Source organism: Hemibagrus wyckioides, linkage group LG08 (genome assembly GCF_019097595.1).
Source record: "Hemibagrus wyckioides isolate EC202008001 linkage group LG08, SWU_Hwy_1.0, whole genome shotgun sequence".
In the NCBI taxonomy this organism is placed as follows: Eukaryota; Metazoa; Chordata; class Actinopteri; order Siluriformes; family Bagridae; genus Hemibagrus; species Hemibagrus wyckioides.
This window is the reverse complement of record NC_080717.1, coordinates 25601192-25628317: the sequence shown is the minus strand read 5'-3', so window position 1 is coordinate 25628317 and position 27126 is coordinate 25601192. Positions and strand designations below refer to the sequence as shown.

General features: G+C 40.3%; 1 protein-coding gene across 1 annotated transcript in view; it reads right to left on the bottom strand.

The window, feature by feature from the left end:
• Positions 1-24280, bottom strand: part of si:dkey-106n21.1 (solute carrier family 23 member 2) — a 55138-nt gene extending 30858 nt beyond the window's left edge. The window contains exons 1-2 of the mRNA XM_058396248.1: positions 24045-24280; positions 10907-11059 (exon numbers count right to left, since the gene is read on the bottom strand). Of these exons, the coding sequence (XP_058252231.1) occupies positions 10907-11059; positions 24045-24095 (204 nt within the window). The 5' untranslated portion in view covers positions 24096-24280. The remainder of the gene's footprint in view (positions 1-10906; positions 11060-24044) is intronic.
• Positions 24281-27126: the final 2846 nt, after the last annotated feature.

The following is a 27126-nucleotide window of genomic DNA, read 5'->3' as shown; positions in this document are numbered from 1 at the left end:
CATTATTTCTGTTGGGAAAAATTGTTTCGCAATAAAAATGTTTGCCTTAAGAACAAATTAAATTTGTATGCCGAGGCTCCACTGTATTCCTTATTTTCCCTGCAAGAAATCTCTCCCTCTTACAAACCCAAGATGAGAGATGATAATAATTTGAGATGGGAGATGAGAGTGGACGGGGATTCCGTGAATTCAACCAAAATGTTTTAAATAAGAATACAAGTTGACCAAGAACTGAACCAACTGGGCACCAAACAGCATGGAGTGTCTTATGGAGCATATCTGGATCTCCTGCATCTCACCTGAGTGAGTGGAGCACAGTGGAGCAGAAGCAAATTGGATTTGCTACACATGTTCATTATGTTGCTCATTGCTTGCATTTACTGAATGTTGCAAGCTATTGAGACATTCGAGAGGGGGGTGTGGTAGATTAGTGGTTAAGGCGTTAATCCCTGGTCCACCAAGCTGCCACTGCTGGGCCCCTGAGCAAAGCCCCTAACTCTAAATAGCTTAGGTGTAAAAAACTAGATAGGGGGTGTCTGCCAAATGCCAGAAATGTAAATGAGACATGCAAATGAGTCAGCCACATGATGGTCATGACTGCTGTCCACTGTCAGTATGTGTTGACTGTTCTGATAAAGATTTTTAAGAAACGTTCTGAGAATACTGCTTTATCAGTAAGTGGAGAAAGTGGAGTGCCTGAAGAAAGTGGAGTGCCTGAAGGCCTTCATTCAGAGCAGAACAACAAACTGCATTCGGCATGAAATCATCTGATGTCAATTGTGTAAAGAAATCCATGTGTAGAAATAATAACAAGCTTTCATAAACTGTTTAACAAAGCATGTGGAATAATTAAAGTCGTAAATAACAAACATCCATCAAAACTCTTGTTAGGGCAAGCCACAAACTGAAGAAGGATACAAAAGGGCAGAGTTTGTTTGTAACTCAGTTTAGGAAACAGGTTCCTATAATTTTACAATTAAAAAACACAGAGATGAGAGAGTAGCACGCACTTAACGACGGCTCCGTAAAAAATCTAATATAACTCCGTCAGAACATCTTTTCAATAAATGTGAACATTGATTAAATTATAGTCTCACATCCTAGAAAGTACTGGCCGATTTAATCTTTTCAGTTTTCTTAACATGCCAGGCAGACCTCGGAAAATCCCAGACTAGGCCGCGATAGCCTCCAGCTCTAGTGTCAAAGAAACGCCTGAGGAGGATGATCCAGAGGCGGGCAGTTCAGTCATCCTCAACGCGATTTCTTCCCTTCGCGCGGAACTTCTTTCAATTAAATCAGACATTGGAGAAATGATAGACTCAAAGATTGAACAGCTCGCTGTCGCTATCAGAGGAGAACTGTTAGCATTTAAAAACGAAGCTAGCGCGGCAATTTCGGAGATTAAGGTCATGGTGGACGATCACGCTGCAAAACTAATGAGCCTGGAAAGTTACGCTTCCACTTCTTCTGACACAGTGGTCAAGATGGAACATGATCTGGGAAAGCTAAAGCGTACTGTGGAGCAACTTACAGAAAAATGCACAGATCTTGAAAGTCACAGCAGAAGACAAAATATCTGCATATTGAATATTAAAGAGGGCGCTGAATCTGGAATGAAGCCAAGAGATTTCGTTACCCAACTTCTCACAGAGGCGTTGACGTTAGAGAAACCTCCGCACGTGGATCGAGCCCACCGAGCTCTACGTGCCCATCTTGGAAGTGATGAACCACCTCGAGCCTTCATTCTGCGCTTGCATTATGTCCACGAGATGGAAGAAATAATGCAAAAGGCGGCCAGGATGCAGCAGATTGTCTTCAAGGGCCAACGAATCAACATCTTTCCGGACTATCCGCCTGCTGTGGTAAAGCGACGCGCACTTTTCAAACGTGCGAGGGAGTTGCTCAAGGATAAACCCGGAGTCAAGTATAGACTGCAATACCCTGCTAAACTGAGGGTCTCGCACAACAGCAAAGAGTCCTACTTATCTGATACTACTTATCAGGACTGCTTTGGGAAACGTTAAAAGCATTTATAAGAGGTTGTGTCTTATCATATCAAGGGTCCCGGAATAAATTATACAAAGTAAAATGAACTGATTTAAGAAAACAAATTCATCAGCTAGATATTGAAAATGCACTAAACCCCTCATTAGATAATTATAAGAAAATTTTACAGTTAAGGTACGGATACAATAATATAGTCTCTACTAAAATTAATAGAGCTTTTCATTTCATTAAACAGAAATACTTTGAATTTGGAGAGAAGCCCCATAAATTACTAGCCAGACAACAGCCAAGAAGCTGTTATTACTGTACTGGAAAAAGGCTACTCCTCCTGCTGCCAAGTTGTGGCTTGAGGAATTGATATCTACTTTGCACTTGGAACGAACTAGACACCTTTTAAAAGGCAACATTGGACAATTTCACAAGATTTGGGGCCCATTCTTCTGTTACCTCAAGAGAAATTGTATTCCTTAATACAAATGTGTTGTAACTTAAAGGTTATTTTGATTGTCACTGTATTGTATATTAACAGGCTGGGGAAGGGATGTTATATTTAATGTGTGTGTTTTTTTTTCTTTTTTCTTTTTCTCTTTCTTTTGTTGTATGTTAGTTTTTGTAAGTTTTTGTGCATATCAGAAAATCAATCCTGGAACCTGTGATTGTTGCAAGGATATTTGATGACTGAATAAAACTTATTTGACAAAAAAAAACACAGTGGGAAATGATTCACCAGCCCTAGACCAGGGTGTGCAACCTTCAACATCCTTCAACAACTTTTGACACAAAATAAAATTCACTGGGCCACAAAAACTAAAATTTGACTGCTAAAATTAAGATAACACGGCAAATAAAATTTTATATCCAGTTAGTTTGTTGCATTTATGAAATTATAGAACTACAAAAAGGAAACCCTTTTTGTTGCTCTGCTCAGCTTTCCGCAGCAGTTCATCTCAAGCTTTATACTTTTCAGCAAATGCTGTTTGTTTGTTCTGGAAATGTCTTAAAGCAAAAAGCAATAAAACATTCTATTTTCTTCCAAGACATTTTTTGGATTTATTCATAGTTAGCTTACCGGGAGTCGAAACGGTTCACCTGGCATGCGGTGACCGGTAACACATGCAGCATGTGATGAAATATTAAAACACTTTTCTTGTAACGTAACAGGACCACCTTGATCTGGAAAATAAGAGGTATTCCATTGGAGAACCTTTATTTATTCCCATATTTTTTTTCAATGCTTCAGGGAGCCACTGCAGAGGGATGAAAGAGCCGCATCAGTAGACAGATCCAGAAGCAGAAGCTTCAGAAGGTCATAGTGTAGGGGCAGATATTATACACTGTCCTTGGAAAAGAGAGGGCTAAGGGTCTCGCTCAAAGGCTCAACAGTGGCAGTTTGGTGGTGCTGGGGCTTGACCCCAACCATATGAACCAGATCCAGAGACTTGAAAATCAGAGACAATCCTTACCCTGAAGAAGTCCATCCCAAGACCATATGTTGGCCTTGGCTATACGTATGTACAATTACATGTTTTATAAAACACATGTATTAACAGGATGCATCATAATGTAATATTATTTAAAATTACAGACTGTAGACCTAAATATGTTTAAGAGTATGCACATGAGAGTAAATGACAACCTTTTCATCCTCTCGCTTTGATTGCTATTCTCAACAGAGCTCCAAACTCTCTTGATTTAGAAAATTTTTCATACTTCTGTCATAATTCTGAGGAACATACTTGTTATGATCCCCTCCTGCTATGTCTACCGAGTGAATGGAACTGAGTGAGTCAATGGCAAGCCAATAAATTGTGTAAATGTTTGAGCAATAAAGTCAGCAGGGGCACTTGGTAGTGTTTTTTTAGAAAGGTATGCAGGAATGTGTTCTGCATACCAGCGCCCATATACTTTTGCCCTCAGTCACCCTGAAAATCACCCCCTGGAAATCACCCTGAAGTAACAGGAATCCTCATAAAACTTGCGGCTGCATGAATCAAGGTCCAGTTGCTGGAGCCTTGAAGTTGGTCCTCAAGGTTCCATGCTCGGAACCTCGTTCCATGTAATGAGTAGCTTTGCTACCTCACAGCTCCAGGATCCTGGGTTCAATCCTGAGCCCAGGTTACTATCTGTGTGTCTTCCACCAGATTCTCCAGAATTCTCCCTTCTCTCCTTTGTGAGTGCATGGTGCCTTGGAAGGGATTGGTATCCTGTCCAGGGAGTCTCCATGTGCTCAAGCCAAATGTTATTGAAACAGGTCCAGATCCAAAACTCTGGATAAAATACTTGTTCTTTTCTTGATTAGTTATTCATTTCTAATGTACATTTCCTGGTTTCGATCTTTGTCTTATTTCTATTCTTTTATATACAAGTACTTGTTCTGATTCAGAATAAAGATGATGATGATGATGTCTTCCTCCAAATGAAAGCCATATCACCTGCATACATTCTCTGATCCTCTGCCACTGAACTCCTTACCATTCCTTGCACCAGACAACTAACAACTAACAGCTGGAGACCATAAACAATAAATCATCCTCTCACACCACCGTAATACTTTTTTGACTCTCTTTTTTTCTCTAAACTTAGATATATTTTCAAATTTTACAGGCACTTTTGCTTCACTGCATTAATGTAGCCTATATATGATTATACTTTCATTCTATTCTTGCTTTTCTGAGTTTGTACAGCTGAATTTGAACTTTTTCGATGACATTGCCATCAAATTTTAATACAGTGGCACCTCAGCATATGAAATTAATTTGTTCTGGAGGCAAGTTCTTAAGGCGAAAATTTGTATTGCGAAATCAATTTTCCCATAAGAAATAATGTAAATGCAGATAATCCGTTCCAGCCACCCAAAAATATGACCAATATTACCAAGACGAAGTATATGTAAACTGAATGGCTGCTTACAAAGAACTGACCCAAGCCAAGCATTCCATGTCAAGGCTCCTCAAAGGAAGTCATGTCACCAATCTTGAGCTAAAAATAGAACAGACCACCCATGCCACCAATCGGTCAACAAAAAAAATGAAAAATCACCTAGCCTTTGAAAGCATGCCAAAGACAAGGCTGGTATCGTGGGTTGACTCTTTCGAAACTGCTTTCGCTGACCGAAAAAAATCTTAATATTCGTAAACTCGCTTCAGTTGGCTTCACTTGGCTTTCCACTGACGCAAACAAGTTTTGAACGGCTCCCAGGGGTACTCGCAACTCAGCCGCCGTTCAGTCCAGTTTGGTTTGTTGGATGCAAATTCCTTGCAAAATTTCAATTTTTGCAAAAATTCGTAAGGGAGGGTGTTCGTATGTCGAGGTTCCACTGTATTTTTATACCTAATAATGCACTTCCATTCCATCTAGGGTGTATTCGTACCCTGCACACAGCGTTCCTAGGATAGGCTCCAGATCCACCATGAGCCTGACCAGGATTCAGCTCTTACTGTAAATAAATGAATAAATAAATAAATAAATATTGCACCCACTGTGAGAACTGAAGAAAAAAAAAAACAAGTAGAGATGTTCATGCTGGGGCAAATCACATTAAAATGAAGCCATTTACAAAAGTTTACTCAAGCTGTTTTGAAAATGGCAATTAAATGCCTTCATTCCCTTTAATTTATGAGATTGTTGCATTTGGAGTCATGCCTTGCAAATGCCCCATGCTCCTACCGCCGTCCTGCCAAGACAAATATCTGATAATCATAAATGCAAATGAGACTACAAAAGCATATAACTGTTTGCACTTGACTGTAATAAAATTGCTTGAAATGCTAAATAAACTTTGGCTTTGAAAGTAGAAGAGGATGTTATTTGGATGAGGAAGAGTCAACAGAAACTATTTGGCCTAGGCTGCACGCACTCATTTAGTTTTTTGTGCAAAACATTATGATCTAATTTAGATCAAATCGATCAAAGAGTCGTCCGAACATCTGACCTGAAGTACAAATCGGTTCGCGTGGTCAGTATCGCAAATTAACTTCAAACAGTGCAGAATTATAAATATTTAATTATTTAATATTAAAAGTCTCAGACTATTGGACCCTACATGCCATTGGTTTGTCATCTTTATAGTGTCTGAAAATGATCTTCAAATGCTTTCATCCAACTTAAAAAGTCTGGAAAAGGACTGGGAACAGGACAGTCCCATTTAACAGAGACACACATTCTCATCTTTGTTTGTTTCTCAGTCCTTTCTTCCTCACCTCAGTCATGATGAATTCACAGAAGGAAGCAGAGTGTGTTGAGTGTTATTGAATAAAAAGTCAAACAAAGTGCTGGTAGAATGGAAATTGACTTATCATTGACATTTTCAATCAGTGTAAACGAATGAATTATTTTGTGATCATAAGTCAGGATATTGTTGGCTACATATGAGCCCATGTGGAGTGGGACATGATAAAGAAATTAAATTCTTAATACGGGCACAACCAAACTGGCACAAATTCCATTTTCTGACCTCTGGGGGAAAGAGTTAACCGTAGACCAGGTCCAACCAAACCGACAGCAGTGAAAGTGGCATTTATTGGTCAGTGAGATGACTGTTATCACAACTTGTGATTTGTTTCTTTTAGGAATCATCAAAGCAACACCCTTGGGCACTGATGATCTAAAGAAATTGAGGTTTGTGTGTCTCCATTTGCTTTGTTGGTAACTCTCTGTGATTTAGTCTGTTTCATCTAAAGGAAACATTTTCAGACAACCTGTAATTGTAAGTGATATATTAAGGATTTGGAGTCAACTAATGAATCCCTCTAAGCATCAGCAACTTTTGATTTGGTCTGTTTACATCAAACACAGCAGATATGCCTGGTGATGTTGATTTTAACCAGCGACTCATCCCTGGGAGTCACGGCAGTGAAAGGCAGGAGGTCCTGGCTCTACAATCTGCTGTGAATCCTAGATGTGAAAATGTTTAGCACTATAGCCTGTTTAAATATTGTTTTTAATAAGTTCACATGTGCTGAATGAAATGTGGCAGTGAGCCATGTTCTGGTCCTGTTTTGAGTTTGACACCTATGGTGCAGAGTCTGGGGATCTTAAAGGTACAGACGGGGGTAGTTTTTATAACATCTACAAAAACCTTCTACCTAAACTTCTTCCAAAGAAGTTTCTGTATTACCTATGGCTTGGTGAGCATCATTCCTTTTTATTTACAACTGAGGAGAGTCTGGAAATTATTATTAACCCTTAAATCCCATCAAATTTTCTTTAGTTGTTTACTCTTTCCAGGGCTGTGGACTTGTCAGGACTTGATCCCTGACAGCCCATCCATTATGATGATAGATAAACAATAGATCGGACTAACAAATTGGATGATTTAAACACCAGAAAATGTGGCTGCAGCTATAAAGCTCTCTCTTTGCATGCGTGCTGAGCACTGCTTTTTATTTGACAGATGAAAAATGACATCTCTCACAAGGTTAGCACGCTGACAACAATGCTAAGAATAGTGGACTGGATCCAGTGCGCACACTGCCTCGGTCCCAGAATGCTAACTTTTCTTTCTAATATCTAAATTTCATTAGGGACCGCTCGACAACAGCAAGTCATCACCTTGGACTGGATCTCACTTGGGGCCTCATGTAACATTTCTGGCATTGGATTCTTCAGGAGTCTATTGCAGGATCTCCCCCTTGTGCTGGAGTCCATTAACGTCTTTTAAAACAGCCAGAGTGGAAGAACTGCCTCTTAAGTTTGGCTTGACTGGTGGAATGACCTTGAAGCTAAAACTGTGTTTTCATCGTTAATGGATGGATAATGGATCGTTAATCTTTGTGTGCAGATTATGGTATTATTTAGGCAGAATGTTAGCCATCTGATCCTCAGACCAACTGTTCATCTATCACAGAGAAAAGACTCCAAGGTCTAAACAAAGACTGAGCGATGGACGTCATCATCTCGGCTTTAAGGATCTGGCCAGCCGGTCCGAGTGTGTCCAAGGGTGCATTTTTTACCATGCACCTTCTCCAGGTTCTATAAGGTCACTAGGATCGATCCTCCGAATCATCTCAACACCGTTCCAGTATCTCAACATATGTTATCCAGGTGATTCTCAGAAACAGGCTGCTAGTTCCCAGTGTAAGTATGGCTGCTTGAACCCCCCTCATACTCCCACCAGGGTTTCTTGCCATTCAGATCCAGAGGCAGCTTGGCAGGAACTCAGTGAGAATTTGCCAGGAAAAGATGCCAATATTTATTGCAAACAAAACTGTGCTACATTACTTTGTCACTTCGTGTCCTTTGTTGGAAAGTTTCAGCATGCGTACACATGCACTCAACGGGTATCAGTGTGATTCACACTGCCCTTGGCGGTTATCTCTGGTTCACAGAATCAGAGTTCCTATTTAGCAGAAAATGAATCTGGTCCTTGTATTTGTCAATTGTTGCAGGTTGTAACAGGTGTATTGTCTTATTATCTAAAAAATGGGGTTAAAGATAATGGTAAATAATCAATTAAATCTTCCATTTCATGAAGGCCCACATCCTGCATCTCAGATCAGAGATTGTAATTTGCATTGTATACATGATTTATGCTCATATAAATGAAAATAACGCTGTCGTCGAACTTGAAAAAAACTCTTTTAACGTTTCCAGCTCAACAATCGTCTTGCTGTTCGTTTATTCTTTTTGCTCAGTTTGCTTAGTGCTTCATAACCGCAGCGCTGTTGAATTCTCACAATTTGATTGGACAAAAGATGTTGACTAATTTGTGATTAATTAATATGATTTCTGACACCTTCAGGACAAAGGATCAAGTGACAAGCTTGCAAGGTTTTTTTTATTATTTCTGTCTAAACAAGAACTTGTCTCAACAACTTTTAAATCTATATGGATAGAAATTAGTTGATTATTGATGAGTTAGATTTTGTTATCACTGGCTAAGAGGAATCAACCAGGGACGTAATTGGAAAATATTCAACACTTGGACAGTAACAGGAAGTCCATCATATCCCAGTATTTGATTGCTTTGCCATAACAACACACCCCAAGTGTTTCATTCCTTACTTGTATCCGTCTATGTAGAGGTTGGAAAAATTCTTGAGAAACAAGAGGTTTCAGACAGACGTTCTTCATTATCCATGCAAGCCGAGCGCTTCACAGCATACAGTATGAAAGTATGAAATATAAAAAGTTGTGATTTATTGTTCAAGCACAGTGCAGTTCTTTCCAGCAAAATATCTAATCTGGTACTAATATTAAGGCTTTGTAAATACACACATTTGTACCGGAATGCCCAATTAATCAGTTGACCATTAGGTCATGTAATGCACTAATCCTTGAACATACCATTCAATCATGATTTGATTTACATTCAGAGACAACACAGGCCTCTCATGAGATCTTTCTTTCCACTGACTCACACTACTTGCTTTGATCTCCTACAAGAGCAGCAGTCCAGCTATCACTATGCTGCCAAAGCCACTGTGGTAGTCCACAAAGGGGTTGTAGTCGGTGTATCTCCAAATTTTTCTGAAAGGCAAGCATCCCACAGGCGATCATTCCAATGCTAATCTAAGACATGTTGCAGAAGCATGCAGATGTTCTTAAGGGATTAGATTATATGTTTTAGATGTCTTGAATGTGTAAGGAACAGAGGTGTGTGCTAGGTAAAGAAATAATTAGATAAGGTCGGTTGTTAAATTAGGTTAGGTAATGGAAGGTGAGGTGAGGTGTGGTTCTTTATGCCATGCTATGCTATGCTATGCTATGCTATGGGCAGGGATATTGAAAAAAAAAGTACTGATAGATGCCAATAAAAATGTATTGAGTCATGGTTTCAAAAAAAAAAAAGTGAACTGATTTCTTGTTTAAAAGGAGATTCATGTATGCAACTCTAATTTCCTGGATTTGTTTAGAATCCTGATATCTCAACAGGATTTGGGTAACAAAACCAACATGATGATGACTGTGCCAAGAAACTAGGGCTAAAGGACTGGTCTCAATGTATTTTAAGTATGGAATAAGACTTGTCTCAGACTTATTTGGTTAATCAGTCTTTATTATACATGACTTATACACTACTGCATGGTGAAATTCTTAGCATATCCCATCCTTGGAGGGTTGAGGTCAGAGCACAGGGTCAGCCATGATACAGCGCCCCTGAAGCAGGGGGTTGGAGCCTTGCACAAGGGCCCAGCAATGGCAGCTTGGCAGTGCTGGGGCTTTGATCCTAATCTTCCAATCAACAACCCAGAGCCTTAACCACTTGACCTACCACCACCCGTTGGGCTTACTGGTGTCTGGAATTGTTCTTGCAAATTTGTAAAACTAATGTTTGTGTCATTTCTTTTCATGAACAAAGATTGAAAGGAAGTACTTCGTTCTAGCCGGGGCAGTGGTGGTTCAAATTAAGGTTAAGGCTCAGAATGTTGGGGGTTTAAGTCCCAGCATTTCCAAGCTGCCACAGTTGGGCCCTTGTTCTCACTCTTGACCTGGTCTCATTTGACTTGAGCTTAGCTAGTCCTGGTCTTGGGCTAATCATGGATTTGATAATGGAGGGCTTGACTACTGCTCTACTTCCAAAGTGCCACTGTTGGAGGCCCTTAACCCTCACATGTGAAGCTCAACTGTGTGCTGTTTTGGAAAAAAGTGTCTGCCACATAAATAAACGAATAGCTAAATGGATATGTAGATGATTTTAAGAAGAAGAAGATTATGCGGGTGCGGTCGTGGATATTCTTGTGTTGTAACGTTAATGTGGCTTGAGTCATCCTCCATCCACATCTCCACCCATTCCTCAACAATGGAATAGCTACATAATTTGATATGATTGGCTATAAGCGATAAACAATCTAATCACTATCAGTGAATTCACAAGAAGTGGAAAACAATGAACAAACTTATGTATACCTATTTACCACTCCAGATGAATTTATTGCAAAAGTGAAAAAAATGTTCTCACCTGGAATCCCAGTAGAAGGCAGAGGTACCATGGTGGGCGATCATTGATGGAGTAGATGAGGTTACCTCCAGACCGCTCATTCAGATTTTCGTCTAATCCATCAGTGTTGGACTCAGGAATGATAACACTGGCCAGGTGACTTACATTTGATATCTGAAATCACAGCAGTTGTTTTACTTCAATGTCAGATATATAATACATCCTTATAAATCTGTCCTTCAAATCTGTCCTTGCAATTCATGCAAAATTCATGATATTCGGAAGAGCTTACAAATTTTCAAAAGCCAGATTTTCTTCAGACATTTAACCAAAATCCTCTTTCAGTACAGATTTCATAGAAAGTCGTTATAAATGTGTCTTCATTGGAAAGAGTGCATGCGATTCCACCAATTCAAGCCGTCCTCCATAATAAAAGCCCAACATAACTTTGCACGTAGCATAGCAAATTTTGATACATTAGAAAAATCAACCTCATCAATCAATCTTTAGCCTGTAATCAGTCATCAAACAACTGACTACAGTCAGTGGTGTGGTCCAGTAACCTGTTTGAAAAAACGCTGTCTTACTGATTCAAAATAAAACCATAATTCTTACATATACACTATATTGCCAAAAGTATTCGCTCACCTGCCTTGACTCGAATATGAACTTAAGTGACATCCCATTCCTAATCCATAGGGTTCAATATGACGTCGGTCCACCCTTTGCAGCTATAACAGCTTCAACTCTTCTGGGAAGGCTGTCCACAAGGTTTAGGAGTGTGTTTATGGGAATTTTTGATCATTCTTCCAGAAGCGCATTTGTGAGGTCACACACTGATGTTGGACGAGAAGGCCTGGCTCTCAGTCTCCGCTCTAATTCATCCCAAAGGTGTTCTATCAGGTTGAGGTCAGGACTCTGTGCAGGCCAGTCAAGTTCATCCACACCAGACTCTGTCATCCATGTCTTTATGGACCTTGCTTTGTGCACTGGTGCACAGTCATGTTGGAAGAGGAAGGGGCCAGCTCCAACCTGTTCCCACAAAGTTGGGAGCATGGAATTGTCCAAAATGTCTTGGTATGCTGAAGCATTCAGAGTTCCTTTCACTGGAACTAAGGGGCCAAGCCCAGCTCCTGAAAAACAACCCCACACCATAATCCCCCCTCCACCAAACTTTACACTTGGCACAATGCAGTCAGACAAGTACCGTTCTCCTGGCAACCGCCAAACCCAGACTCGTCCATCAGATTGCCAGATGGAGAAGCGTGATTCGTCACTCCAGAGAACGCGTCTCCACTGCTCTAGAGTCCAGTGGCGGCGTGCTTTACACCACTGCATCCGACGCTTTGCATTGCACTTGGTGATGTATGGCTTGGATGCAGCTGCTCGGCCATGGAAACCCATTCCATGAAGCTCTCTGCGCACTGTTCTTGAGCTAATCTGAAGGCCACATGAAGTTTGGAGGTCTGTAGCGATTGACTCTGCAGAAAGTTGGCGACCTCTTCGCACTATGCGCCTCAGCATCCGCTGACCCCGCTCCGTCAGTTTATGTGGCCTACCACTTCGTGGCTGAGTTGCTGTCGTTCCCAAACACTTCCACGTTCTTATAATACAGCTGACAGTTGACTGTGGAATATTTAGGAGCGAGGAAATTTCACGACTGGATTTGTTGCACAGGTGGCATCCTATCACAGTTCCATGCTGGAATTCACTGAGCTCCTGAGAGCGACCCATTCTTTCACAAATGTTTGTAAAAACAGTCTGCATGCCTAGGTGCTTGATTTTATACACCTGTGGCCATGGAAGTGATTGGAACACCTGATTCTGATTATTTGGATGGGTGAGCGAATACTTTTGGCAATATAGTGTATCTCTGAAATTCACGAAAGAAATTCGCTTTTATTTTGTCCAATGCCACACGTTGTGCAAACGGCTGAATGTATTAGTTCATGAATTTCAGGCGCTTTTGATCCTTAATGTTCTTCATCATTATTTAAACCCAAACCTCTGAATATCATACTGGCATTATATTGAAATGATGCTTAAGGATTCTCATTTTAACATCGTCCAATCTTCTGATAGCATGTCCAGTGAACTGGAAAGAAACGAACCCAAAACTATAACTCTAACTATCACCAGTTCTCCGATTTGGGAAAAACATAAATAAAAGAACACTTTCTAGCATACTTTAGTCACATTAGATAGAAATCTTTCCAGAAAGTTCCACAGGACATCTGGTTAAGTCTTATGATGAACTCGATTGATGGAGGCGAGGAACTGCAGAACGTCAGGAACAGAATAACTTTATTTTCTCCTAATCCTTGTGAAATCATTTTATGGTTACATGACAGTGGGGTTCACGTTTAATAAAAACGAAAACAACAGACAAAAAAAAAAAGTTCCCAGGCTAGAACCCACCCACTTCTGGTTCGAATCCGAATACAGATACACAAACTGAGCACTTTCTTAGGAACACCATCACCATCAAACATCAAATGCATAAAAGCATGCAGCTACGGCCAACATCTTCAGGTGATGTTCACATCAATCATCAGAATGGGGGAAATTTGAGTCTAGGGGAATTTGATTGCTGGTGCCAGATGGGCTGGTTTGAGTATTTCTGTAATGGCTGACCTCCTGGAATTTTTCCCCAACAGTTTACTTAGAATGGTGCAATGAAAAAAAACATCCAGTGAGCAACAGACCTGGTAATGGAAACGAAATTGCTGGTGAGAGAGAAATCAAGCGAGAATGGCCCGACTGGTCTGAGCTGACAGACAGGCTACAAGAACTCAGATAACCACTGTGTAGAATTGTGCTGAGCAGAAAAGCATCTCAGAATGAACATGTCGAACCTAGAGGCAGATGAGCCACAGTAGTAGAACAACCATGTCGGGTTCCTCTTTTGTCAGCCAAGAACAGAAAGCTGAGCCTGAAGTGGACATGGGACCAAAACTGGACAAATGAAGACTGGAAAAATGTAGTCTTGCCTGATAAATTTCAAGGCAAAGAGACCAGAATTTGGTACCAACTGCATGAATCTCTGAACCCCACCTACCTTGTGTGGAAGTCCAGGGTCCGTTAATTCCAATCAATCAATCAATCAATCAATCAATCAATCAATCAATCAATCAATCAATCATGTCTTTAATGCCACAGCCTGAGTATCGTTGCTGACCAGGTCCATCAATTCATGACCACAATTTACCATCTTCTATTGGCTACTTCCAGCATGAGAACAACAACGCACCAGGTCACAAAGTAAAAAGTCTTCTCAGACTGGCTTCATAAACAAGACATAGGTTCAGTGTTCTTCACTGGGCTTCAAAATCAAAAGATCTGAATCCAGTAGGATGCAAAAGGAATGCTGCAGGAATCTGAAGGAACTGAGTGATGGAATCATCTCAACATGGTCTGGAATCTCAAAGGATTTTTTTTCAGGAATCTGTAGAAACTGAGTGATGGAATCACCTCAACATGGTCCGGAATCTCAAAGATTTTTTTTCAGGAATCTGTGGGAACTGAGTGATGGAATCATCTCAACATGGACCTGAATCTCAAAGAAATGTTGTAGGAATCTGAAGGAACTGAGTGATGAAATCATCTCAACGTGGTCCGGAATCTCAAAGGAATTTTTTTCAGGAATCTGTAGAAACTGAGTGATGGAATCTTCTCAACATGAACCAGAATCTCAAAGGAATTTTTTCAGGAATCTGTAGGAACTGAGTGATGGAATCTTCTCAACATGAACCAGAATCATAAATGAATGTTGCAGGAATCTGTAGAAACTGAGTGATAGAATCATCTCAACATGGACCAGGAATCCATAGGATGAAGAATTGAAGCTGTTTTGAGAGCACAGACAGGCCTCAGTATTAGTATAGATTCCCCTCCATTTCATCTATACGTTCCTCCAGTACTATTTTTATTCCTTATTTATTCCACACTGGCGTAGCAACTGCTTTCACAGCATGAAGTTAGTGATTAATCTGTGGTGCAGGCAGCGTGACTCACTGGAAACACATGAAACCGACGACTTGATCGAAATCCAGTGACTCTGCCTCAGCAGGAAACGATGACTTGTCACAGGCAGAGAAGTTAGAGTCCCAAATTTCTGTGAAACATCTTCACCATCAAAACCAAGCTGTATCAATGACTATGATTTGTAGCAAAGACAACACGAGTATTGGTTTTTCATTTCAGCTTCACTGTTGTGATTCCAGCATTCGCGTCTCGCTAATATTACATTTTCAATCATGTATGTAAATATAAATCACTTCAGAACGTCAATAAGACCTTTAAGAAACCTTGAAATACAGCAAAAGCATGAACATACTTTATATTTTTGCATTAACATGGAAACATTTTACACTCTTTAAAGTTAATCAGTTATAATGATTAAAACAGGAAGTTGTATCGTATGAACTTCCTAAAGATCACGGGAAGAAGAAAACTAAGTTCCTTGCTTCTTGTTTTTTGTTTTTTTTTGTTTTGTTTTTTTCAGCGACAGGGTCACACGCTTAAACACACGCTCTTACACGAACTCTTCATAGCAAGCAAATGATTCATTCGAAGTAAATCGTTAAAAGTAAATTGTTAGAAAGTTCTCACCGCCCTCGTCCTATTCACTGTGGGTGCAATTCAACCCCCAAAAAACAACAATTCGTCTGAATTTAAAAGCAAAAAAAAACTTCTAACTTCATAAAAATAAAACCTTGCTCCCTGGGTGGTTTAATGCACCGCATGTTTTCCTGGATTCGTTCCTAAAAGCATCGTATAGAAATCTATATTAACTATAAGAGTTACAAGGGGTTATATAGCAGGGCAATAAATGACAGAATGACATAAGGAACCCACCTAGAGGACGTGTGTTGCGTAGATTTACTCCAACTCGTGATTTTCTACTTTTGTAATGACAAAGCTGTAATACCCCCCAACCCCCCCCCCCCCCCCCCACTGACCCCCAGCCCCACACCTGGTTTCAGAGCATAATACATAATAAATAACAGCCCCTTTATGAACACACATACAGAGAAAGAGAGAGCGAGAGAGACAGACAGACAGACAGACAGAGAGAGAGAGAGAGAGAGAGAGACTTGAGATTTCTGGGCCATGAGAAGGAATAACTGAAAGCTTTTCATGTTGGAATAACAATAGAAACCAACGCCCTCGCTTCTCCTGCACCCACGCACACATGTGCATAAGCAGACATACACACACATACACACACACACACACGCACACACACCCACACACACACATACACACACTCCAACAACATACACAACCACTGAGTATGCACTGTCACCTACTGGTGCAAACTGGTAGAAATCCTGCACATGCTCTAATCTTGACTCTTAGCACTTCAGAGCAGTGAAGACGTTCATCCGTTCACCAGAGCGACACAACGAAGATGTGTCGACTCACATCTTCATATGTGTGTGTGTGTTCATGTTGATGTGTAAAAAAAACTTTAAAAAAGTTCATTCCATCACAAAGGCCCATCTGGTGCCTGGTTAATTGAGAACAACTCCATAAATCACATCATCTCGGGAACCTTTTCCGTGGAGAACGTTGGAGTGAGACGCTAGCGCGCCATCCAATCCGCAGTTGGTGGTTCCTTTTATACGACTGATATTTATTATACTAGAGATCACTTTTAAACTCAACGTGCTTGGGGAATGATGAGACCCATCTCCCGTCGACGCGATCGTCAGCGAGTTTGCATGCAAGAGACGACTGCGGTAATATTAATTATTATTAGTATTCTTAGGATAAAAAAAATCCGACACATGGCTAACATGTGTTAGTGCGATGGCAGTATGCGAATGTGGAGCCTGCTGCCTCGTGAGGCTCTCACACGCAGGGCTGCTCTCGCGATCGCCTGAAGATCTGAGGATCGCTGAGGGAAGCGATGGATATCACTCACATCTTCGGGAAAAGTCCGATCAGGTTGTAATTTGGGGAAAATATTCTAGATGAACATCACGTGTAATGGATCATGTGATTGAGGTCAGAGCTGCTTTGATTTAAATGGTTAGAAAGTTCAAGGGGAATTAGAGAGGGCAGGATTGGTCAGAATTCGTTCAGGAGGACGGAAACAAGCGTACTATTAGATACTATAGCACTCGAATGTTGAATGGATCCTAAACTTAGAGTACACACACACACACACACACACACACACACACACACACACACTGAAACTGCACTCTTCTGTATTCAGACCTCAGACATGAGCAGGGACTGGAGCAGTGATGAAGGTGAGGTGAGGTTTGTGTGATCAGGGCGGAGTTTACTGAGAACAGAGGCGTGTCTCAGGTGAGCAGGATTCTCTTAATGTCAGATAGATTACATGCTGTAATAAACTTTCTTTCTTTCTTTCTTTCTTTCTTTCTTTCTTTCTTTCTTTCTTTCTTTCTTTCTTTCTTTCTTTCTTTCTTTCTTTCTCTCTCTCTCTCTCCTTCCCTCTTCCTTCCTTCTTTCCTTCCTTCCTCCCTCTTTCTTTCTTTCTTTCTTTCTTTCTTATTCCCTCCCTCCATCCCCCCCATTCCTTCCTTCCTTCCTCCCTCTTTCTTTCTTTCTTTCTTTCTTTCTTTCTTTCTTTCTTTCTTTCTCTCTCTCTCTCTCTCTCTCTCCCTCCCTCTTCCTTCCTTCTTTCCTTCCTTCCTCCCTCTCTTTCTTTCTTTCTTTCTTTCTTTCTTTCTTTCTTTCTTTCTTTCTTTCTTTCTTTCTTTCTTTCTTATTCCCTCCCTCCATCCCCCCCATTCCTTCCTTCCTTCCTCCCTCTTTCTTTCTTTCTTTCTTTCTTTCTTTCTTTCTTTCTTTCTTTCTTTCTTTCTTTCTTTCTTTCCTATCTACACTATATTGCCAAAAGTATTCGCTCACCCATCCAAATAATCAGAATCAGGTGTTCCAATCACTTCCATGGCCACAGGTGTATAAAATCAAGCACCTAGGCATGCAGACTGTTTTTACAAACATTTGTGAAAGAATGGGTCGCTCTCAGGAGCTCAGTGAATTCCAGCGTGGAACTGTGATAGGATGCCACCTGTGCAACAAATCCAGTCGTGAAATTTCCTCACTCCTAAATATTCCACAGTCAACTGTCAGCTGTATTATAAGAACGTGGAAGTGTTTGGGAACGACAGCAACTCAGCCACGAAGTGGTAGGCCACGTAAACTGACGGAGCGGGGTCAGCGGATGCTGAGGCGCATAGTGTGAAGAGGTCGCCAACTTTCTGCAGAGTCAATCGCTACAGACCTCCAAACTTCATGTGGCCTTCAGATTAGCTCAAGAACAGTGCGCAGAGAGCTTCATGGAATGGGTTTCCATGGCCGAGCAGCTGCATCCAAGCCATACATCACCAAGTGCAATGCAAAGCGTCGGATGCAGTGGTGTAAAGCACGCCGCCACTGGACTCTAGAGCAGTGGAGACGCGTTCTCTGGAGTGACGAATCACGCTTCTCCATCTGGCAATCTGATGGACGAGTCTGGGTTTGGCGGTTGCCAGGAGAACGGTACTTGTCTGACTGCATTGTGCCAAGTGTAAAGTTTGGTGGAGGGGGGATTATGGTGTGGGGTTGTTTTTCAGGAGCTGGGCTTGGCCCCTTAGTTCCAGTGAAAGGAACTCTGAATGCTTCAGCATACCAAGACATTTTGGACAATTCCATGCTCCCAACTTTGTGGGAACAGTTTGGAGCTGGCCCCTTCCTCTTCCAACATAACTGTGCACCAGTGCACAAAGCAAGGTCCATAAAGACATGGATGACAGAGTCTGGTGTGGATGAACTTGACTGGCCTGCACAGAGTCCTGACCTCAACCCGATAGAACACCTTTGGGATGAATTAGAGCGGAGACTGAGAGCCAGGCCTTCTCGTCCAACATCAGTGTGTGACCTCACAAATGCGCTTCTGGAAGAATGATCAAAAATTCCCATAAACACACTCCTAAACCTTGTGGACAGCCTTCCCAGAAGAGTTGAAGCTGTTATAGCTGCAAAGGGTGGACCGACGTCATATTGAACCCTATGGATTAGGAATGGGATGTCACTTAAGTTCATATTCGAGTCAAGGCAGGTGAGCGAATACTTTTGGCAATATAGTGTATACATATATTGAAATGGTGTGTTAGGTTTTGTCATTTTCCTCTCCTGTCCCTGTCCTGTCCTGTTTTTTTTTGCTGGTGCTGTATTTTTAAGGAACATACAGGACAGACAGAACAGATAAGGCACAAAAAAAAAAAACCTTTACATTACAAGCTAAAACATTAACGGCTGCATTACACATTTAATATCAATTCATCATTTCTGAAAACACGCCTGATTTCCATCAGTCAGCACTTTATTTTATTTATTTTTTTGAGAAAATTCTTTTGGTTTTCAGTACGATTAATGAGCAGGAAGTTCACTGGGATTATATAACACACACAAAAAGAAAATGCAAATTTTTGATTATGCTAATTATATTTTTAATATACCTGAATATGGCATTTTGAAACTGGACCACAAAGCAACAGAAGAAGGTGGCCTGGTCTGATGAATCATGTTCAGGGGCGTGTGCATCGTTTACCTGGGGAACACATGGCACCAGGATGCACTATGGGAAGAAGTCAAGCTAACAGAGGCAGGGTCATGCTTTGGGCAATGTTCTGCAGGGAAACCTTGGGTCCTGCCATCCATGTGGATGTTACTTTGACACGTACCATCTACCTAAGCATTGTTGCAGACATCTACACCCTTTAATGGAAACGGTATTCCCTGATGGAGCAGGATAACGTGCCGTTATAAAGCAAAAATGGTTCAGGAATGGTTTGATGAGCACAACGATTTTGAGGTTTTGACTTGGCCTCCAAATTCCCTCCAAGTCTGACCCATGGCGGCCCCACCTCGCAACTTACAGGATCTGCTGCTAACATCTTGGTACCAGATAACACAGCACATTTACAGGGATCTAGTAGAGTCCATGACGTCAGGGCATGGACAGTTTTCGCAGCAAAAGGGGGACCAACACAATATTAGGCAGGTAGTCATAATGTTATGCCTGTTTGGTATATGAATAAATCCCGGTCCAGATGCTCTATGTTCTGTTCAAGTAAAACTTCAGGAATCTGCAGGTGATTAATATTAGTCTGCAGCATAACCCGACTCTGAATACATCAAACTTTCCCAGCGAAAATATCTCTGTATTTTAGACCCTAACCTCAACTCCTTGTGCTTGGTTTTTGTTTCTCTGACAGCTTTTCTGCACTGACTCTGGCCTCCACCATGGGAAGCATCAGTATGTGCAGCGATAACGTGCCTGTAGACTCCTGAGTTTGACTTCCACATGAAATGAGAAAGCTATACGATAAGAAAAGACAAATCACTCATGTCAGATTTGGACCAGTTATTATCTCTGATGATTAAAAATTCAGGTATAATTACAGAAAAACATCCAGATCACTGCATCAATTAAAAAAAAAAAAGTAAGTCAGGCCTGAATTTGCTTCTCTCATGCCGTGTGAATCTTAACTTAACCCAGAGCGGTCTTAACCTCGTTATGCACTAATCAGGCGATCCGGACAGGACTGACTGGGGGGAATCTGGCACACTGCCACAAGGAGACATAATGTACTCATTATCGTAATTTATATAGAATCATTACGATATTAATGGTTATGTCGTTATATATCAGTTATTTCAGTCCTCATCGATCTGATTGGTCCTCAGCGCTTGGCTTCGTTAAAATCACATAACATTACATCATACCACCAGAAGCCATATATTTAACATACTCTAGACCTAGATATTTTATCTGGCAGCAACGTTTCCCAGCGTGATGACGTGAGGTTCGACGGGTTCTCTGCCATGCTTCCAATCGAACTGTTCAGTGTCATTCGTCGGCGCCAGGAAGCCCGAACACACCGAGATTTGCGTTCGAAACGATTCTCAGGCGCTCTGGAGATCTCATTACGGTATGTCACATAAAGAAAAATGACCTAATGAGGTGTGATATGTGTAAGACAGGAATTTTAACTGAGAACTCGGATAATAAAAGATGATTGATTATAAGCTCTGGGAAGACTTTGTGGAACTTGGTCAGTGGTTATTGAGGCTGTTTTTATATCTGGAGGTTCAGCGTGAAGACTAGTGACAATTTCAGTCCAACAGCCAGTTGAGGACTTGGCTGAAGACGGATCGTTTAGCCAGATAATGACTTAGAATCCTGTCATAAATCAATGTTGAAATGATGTAGGGTTTTTGTGTGTGTGTGTGTGGGGGGGGTGACCTTGGGGTGTTTTTTTTGTTTTTCTTCACAATGACTGGGCTGTCCAAGTCCAAGATCATATTATCCTATGTCTCTATGATTGTTCAACATTATGTGAAGGGCTGTCTATCCTCCAGGGGCTTCATCAAGACCGAGAACCGACAGGAAAAAAATAATAAATAATAATTTAATGCGTTTTTATCGACTAATACTCCTTTGTTTCTTTTCCTTTTCTTTTCTTTTCCTCTTTTTTTCATTTTTTGCCAATAATAATGTACCCATAGAAAATAATAATAAAATAATAATAAATTAAATTAAATTAAATTAAATTAAATTAAATTAAATTAAATTAAATTAAATTAAATTAAATTAAATTAAATTAAATTAAATTAAATTAAATTAAATTAAATTAAATTAAATAATAGTTCTGGAGTCTGCTTTTTTTCTTTCTTTTTTTCTTCTGAATTCTTCTGGGGTTTGTTTTCTGTCAGGTCAGTCAACTTAACAACTTTAACTGAAATGCTCAGTGGACTCAGCGGGTGCACATACTTTTGTGCTTACATACACTTTCATCTGGTTCACTACAGTTTTGCCTTTATTAAAAAAAAAAAATCTAAAAGAAATGAAAGCCACGAAAGGTGATCTTAATAATAAAATAAATGATAATAAAAGAGTAGAAAATGTAGATAAAATATAAAAACAGATGGTATTAAAAAAAAAAAGAAGTCTTTGTGCAATATTAATAAATCTGAACCTCTTATAAATTCTTTTGGTGAGTTTTTAATTTTTTTTAAAATTTTTTTAGAATTCTTGGAGCAGAGATCAAGCCTGAGCTGATAAGACATAAACATTGCGGTAGAAACCAGGAGATGAGTACGTGATGAAGATCTGGAACAGTTCACTGTGCTTCAGCTCCAGGTTCCAAAAGCGCTGGGAAAGAAATCGATAAGCGCTAAAGGGTTGAAATAAAAAGCAGCCCATTAATGAAAATACTGATTTCTCACACAGTGTGTGTTGTTGCTGCTCGAAAGGAGAAACATGGCGATGTGTGTAACGTAACGGGAGTCTATCAGGAAGTTTTCCTGCTCGAGTCTGCTGGTGGGTTTGGGGGCGGGGCTTATTATTATCTAGTAGGTTTGTTTTTCACTTAGAGGAATTTTTCATACTTGTGTCACATCACAGCAATCAGACACACACACACACACACACACACACTGTCTGTGAGTTTTTCATATTTACCATTCTGACCTGTTTTATATCAAAGCTCCAAAATGTAAAAAATCTAAGGAATAAGTAAGAATTTTTCGATCTACACACGACTCCCGCGTCTTTCACCTAATATCAGCCATTTACAACCCTGAAGAGACCGTTTTCTCCCTCTTATGAAATCTAAACCACCTTGGCTGCACACGGCCACGTGTAACATTAGACCCGAAGAATGAAAATGGCTGATGGTTATCTTCGAAATGAAGCTTCACCTCCATTAGAGAAGTATGAAGATTCTATAATGTTGGGTTTAATCAAAAAATATATTTTGTAAAATCTCCACACATTCAGTGGAGTTCTAGCAGATGTCTGATGGACGAGTAACTGATCAGAATCAGATGATCAAGCTGAGGTAGTCTGGGCACTGATCAGTGAGTCGGCTATTTTTTTTTAATCTGACAAAATCGTACCGTAAGGCGCGTCTCAAATCGATAACTTCTGCGCTATTCTACTCCATTGTGGAGCAAAAATAGTGTGAGTCACGTGTTCACACTGAAAACTGCAAAAATTCCATTTTCAATTGAATTCAATTTATTTGTATAGCGCTTCTAACACTGGATATTGTCTCAAAGCAGCTTTACAAAAGTATAGAAACATTACTTTTAAAAATGATCAAGTTTAACATTTATGCCTATTGAGCAAGGATGAGGTGATGGTGGTGATGGTGATGAGGAAGAAACCTTAAGAGGGACCAGGCTCAGAAGGGAACCCTCATCCTCATTTAGGAACTAATAGGTCATAAAGAAGAAGAAGAAGAAGAAGAAGAAGAAGAAGAAGAAGAAGAAGAAGTGGTGCACTTCAAATACTTAGATGATGTATTCATTTAACCAAAAAAAAATAGAAGTGTGAATGTTGGGCACTTCATGCTGTCAGCACTCATGGCTTTGCTTTCATAGTGGAAGAGGGCCGGAGCTACCAGGCACTCACTCTGGATGAGGGAAAAAAATTCAAGATGGCTGATGAGACTCCGGTGGATGACACGTCTTACAAATTCGTACCCAATGAGTGATTTATTTTTCAACATTTTAAAAATACACCATATTCCAAAACGCCTTCTACTCCTGGTTAGTTTAAAAGCGTTTGAGGTTATACGACCCTTCTGACATTTGTACGCTAGAGCGCTAAGTGCATAGTGTACACGTGTAGTGTGTAGCACGCCATTTGGGACGCAGCTCTTGAGAGGCTTATAGCTTTTCTAAAATGGTGACATAAATGTTCTGTTTGAGGAAATTCAACGATTTATTGTTGTCAGTTAATCAATAATTGTTCATTCTTCCACCACACAAATGTGAGGGAATGAAGCTAAGCAGCAGAACATACATGTAAACTGTTATGCTGTAAACAGGGGCTTGGAATGGGCTCAGCCAATCTGAATCCAGAACCCAAACGATCCATTTCATTACACTTATTTGAATATAAGGATATCTGTAACGCTATATCTGTCTTTCATGTGACAATACAATGCTATGGATGATGATGATGATGATGCCCAGAACTCATGGATATAACAGACAATGGATAACGCATGGCTTCTCTTCTATAAACCACCACTAATCAGAGTAAACACAAGACAGGATTTAGCATCACATGCTCGAAAAACAGACAGTGGGTTTGCAGGTTTGTTCAGAAAGACAGCGCACTTACTTTCTCTTTCGGTTGATTGTCCATGCTTTGGTCTTCTTGAGCGAGATGCATGGCAGAGCTGGCCTGAGGAAAGAGAGAGAGAGAGAAAGAGAGAGAGAGAAAGAGGGAGAGAGAGAATGCTAGCACGTCTGGCCTTCAGAGCTCACCGAGGCTACGTCAGGTGTCTGGTGGTCAGGGCTACCAGAGCTGCATATCGCTGGAGGCTTCAATAAGGCTCTGTGTGATCACCAGCCCAGCTGTAGTGTTTTTTTTTTCTTCCCCTCTAATCCTAGGTCAGTCATGTGCCTTTCCTCCTTGCCACTCCTCCTCCTACTCTAATGCTCAGTGGACTGAACAGTGGGCACACGGCTGGGGTTTGTTCTCCATACGCTTCCCAATCGTGATCTTTGATCTTTGAAACCTAGCAAGACGTCTCCATAAGGTCCAGTCAGACACTAATCATTTACCTAAAACTTTTACAGGTCACTTATAAGATTCAAGTAATATAACTAAATGATCTATAAAATGTAATTAAAAAAAAGTACATTTATTGGTACTTAAAATGGATAATATGACCTACAGGTATTTCACATCAGGTGCAGATTATTAGAAGATTATTAGAAGAGCATTTTGAAGGAGGCTCACCTTATTTACACCTCAGACGTTTAGCTCGGTTTGCTCTTAATTGTTGAAGTGAAAGGTATCACCATGGTGAGATCCAAAGAGCTCTCTGAGGCCTTCAGAAAGAAGATTGTTGATGCTTATGAGTCTGGTAAGGGATATAAAAAGATCTCAAAGGAATTTGTAATAAGCCGTTCCACTGTCCAGAAAATCATTTACATGTAGAGAACATTTAAAACAACTGCAAACATGGCCAGGTCAGGCTGTCTAAGCAAATTCACCCCAAGAGCAGACCGCAAGATGCTTAAAGACGTCTACAATCAGAAAGAGACTACACAACTTTAATTATTATGGGAGGTGTGCAAGAAGGAAACCTTTGCTGTCTAAAAAAACAAGACAGAGAAAAGGCCAAGGCTTCTGGAATAATGTGCTTCGGACTGATGAGTCTAAAATTGAAATATTTGGACACCAGAACGGAAACCAAAGAACGAACTATCTGAAGCTCAACATGAAGCTCCATGAAGCTGAACAGAGAGGTTTTATGATTTCTCTGTGGAAACGTCACAAGCTGCCTTTTTTATCCTATAATCGTGGTCTCACTTCAATTCCTGATTCAATTCCTGGATAGAGAAGGAAAAATGTGCGGGTTGTGTTAAGAAGAGTGTCCGGAAATAAATCCTGTGCTGAATCAAATATGCAGATGAGATGAATAACATCATTCATTGGAAGAGAGAATAAAAAGAGGCTGGTGAAGGAAAGACTGTTTACCACTGCTATAATCTCTGTATAGCAGACACTTTTACTAGCAGACTTATGAGACACAGGAGAAACGGACTTATGGGACATTTTTAATCGGTGTAAATGATTGAATGATGTTCAGGCTGATATAAAATGAGTCTGTTGGCTTTCAGACGTGTGTTTTTTCCTCTGTCGGATAACCTTACACGGAATTTCACTGGTTGGAGATCAAATTCGAGCTGTTTTTTAGATGAACGAGCACTTGGAGCGTCTCAGAGAGCAGAAATGGGTTTTATATCAACATTTACTTTGAAGATACAAACATTTCTACTGAAAAAATAACCGTTTTTGTTTATTTGGAACTTTTCTATGAATATATATATCCCCTAGTAGACTAGGGAAAAACAGAAACACTACAAACTCTTAAAGTCCAGAGTGTCTACTTTCATATGAGCTTCATACTGTGGAGTGGACATTCAATCATCAATAAAACAGGAAGAAATTCAATTGTTTTTGGCCTCTGGGGTTTAATATATAATACAATTTCAATAGTAATTGTGGTGTAATTTGAATAAAACACTCCAGGATGTGCTGTAATAGATAACACTAGTAATAGAACAAGCTTTCTGAAAGACCTAATAAAATAAAGCCCTTATATTGTAACTCAGCCCTTATATTGTAACTCAGCATTGTAACCCCATTTTCCGAACATGCGTAGTCCGTCACTCTGACCTTGAGGTGATTCTAGGTTTTGACACACTCCAAAACCAATAACTTTCATTTTTAATCGGATTTCATACAAGACGTTTGATCAAACAGTGGATCCAGACTTTCATAAACTCAGATCTGTTCTGCTTTGCTGCTTTTGCTGGATTACTTCACTTGTAGAAAATCTGGTTTTGTCACCACAAGTGTGCTGTGAATGTTCTTGAACAGCTGTACACACACACACACACACACACACACACACAGGAGAATGTCCTGTCACACCAGTGCAGTGTAAACAAAACGTGGTTCTTAGATACAGATTTTTAGAGAATGCCTTCTATGTATATAATAAATGTCATCATGCAAAAATACAAAAAAAAAAAAGCATTTATGGGCTATGGGATTTATGACTGTTACAAATATTCTGTTCTCAGAAAGCTTGTCCTGTCCTGACATTTAGATTTGAATCTGAAGTCTATTAAAGTCAAAGTTTTGACCGATTTAATTCGTGCATTATTGTATTTTCTTTTTCTGTTTTTTTTTTTCTCGCTCTCTTGAATTGATTTGGGGGAAAAAAACAGGATGAAATGTCAGAATCAGTTACAGGAGTCTCAGTACAGGAGGAAACATCCCTAAACATCTCTACTAATAGATCCAACACTTTACAGCACTTTAAGAACTTTAAGAATGGCCTTTAGGAAGAAGGAGGTGGAATCCTGACAGATGAAGACGTTTATAACTCGCTAGAACTTTCCAAATCTTTTCCTCTGAGGATTACTTACGTCCATCCCAAATCGTATATATTTATGCACTATGCTACGGGGTAGTATAAGTAGTGAGAGTCGAGTGTTCACACTGAAAAATGGAGCAGGAGATGAAGAAGAAGAAGAAGAAGAGAACGATGGAGGAGGAGAACAAAGAGGAGGAGTAGAAGAGAAGAAAGGAAGGAAGACAAAAAAAGAAGAGGAAAAGCTGGAGGAGGAGGAGGAGAAGAAGACAAAGAGGAAGAAGATAAGAAGAAAAAGGAAAAGGAGGA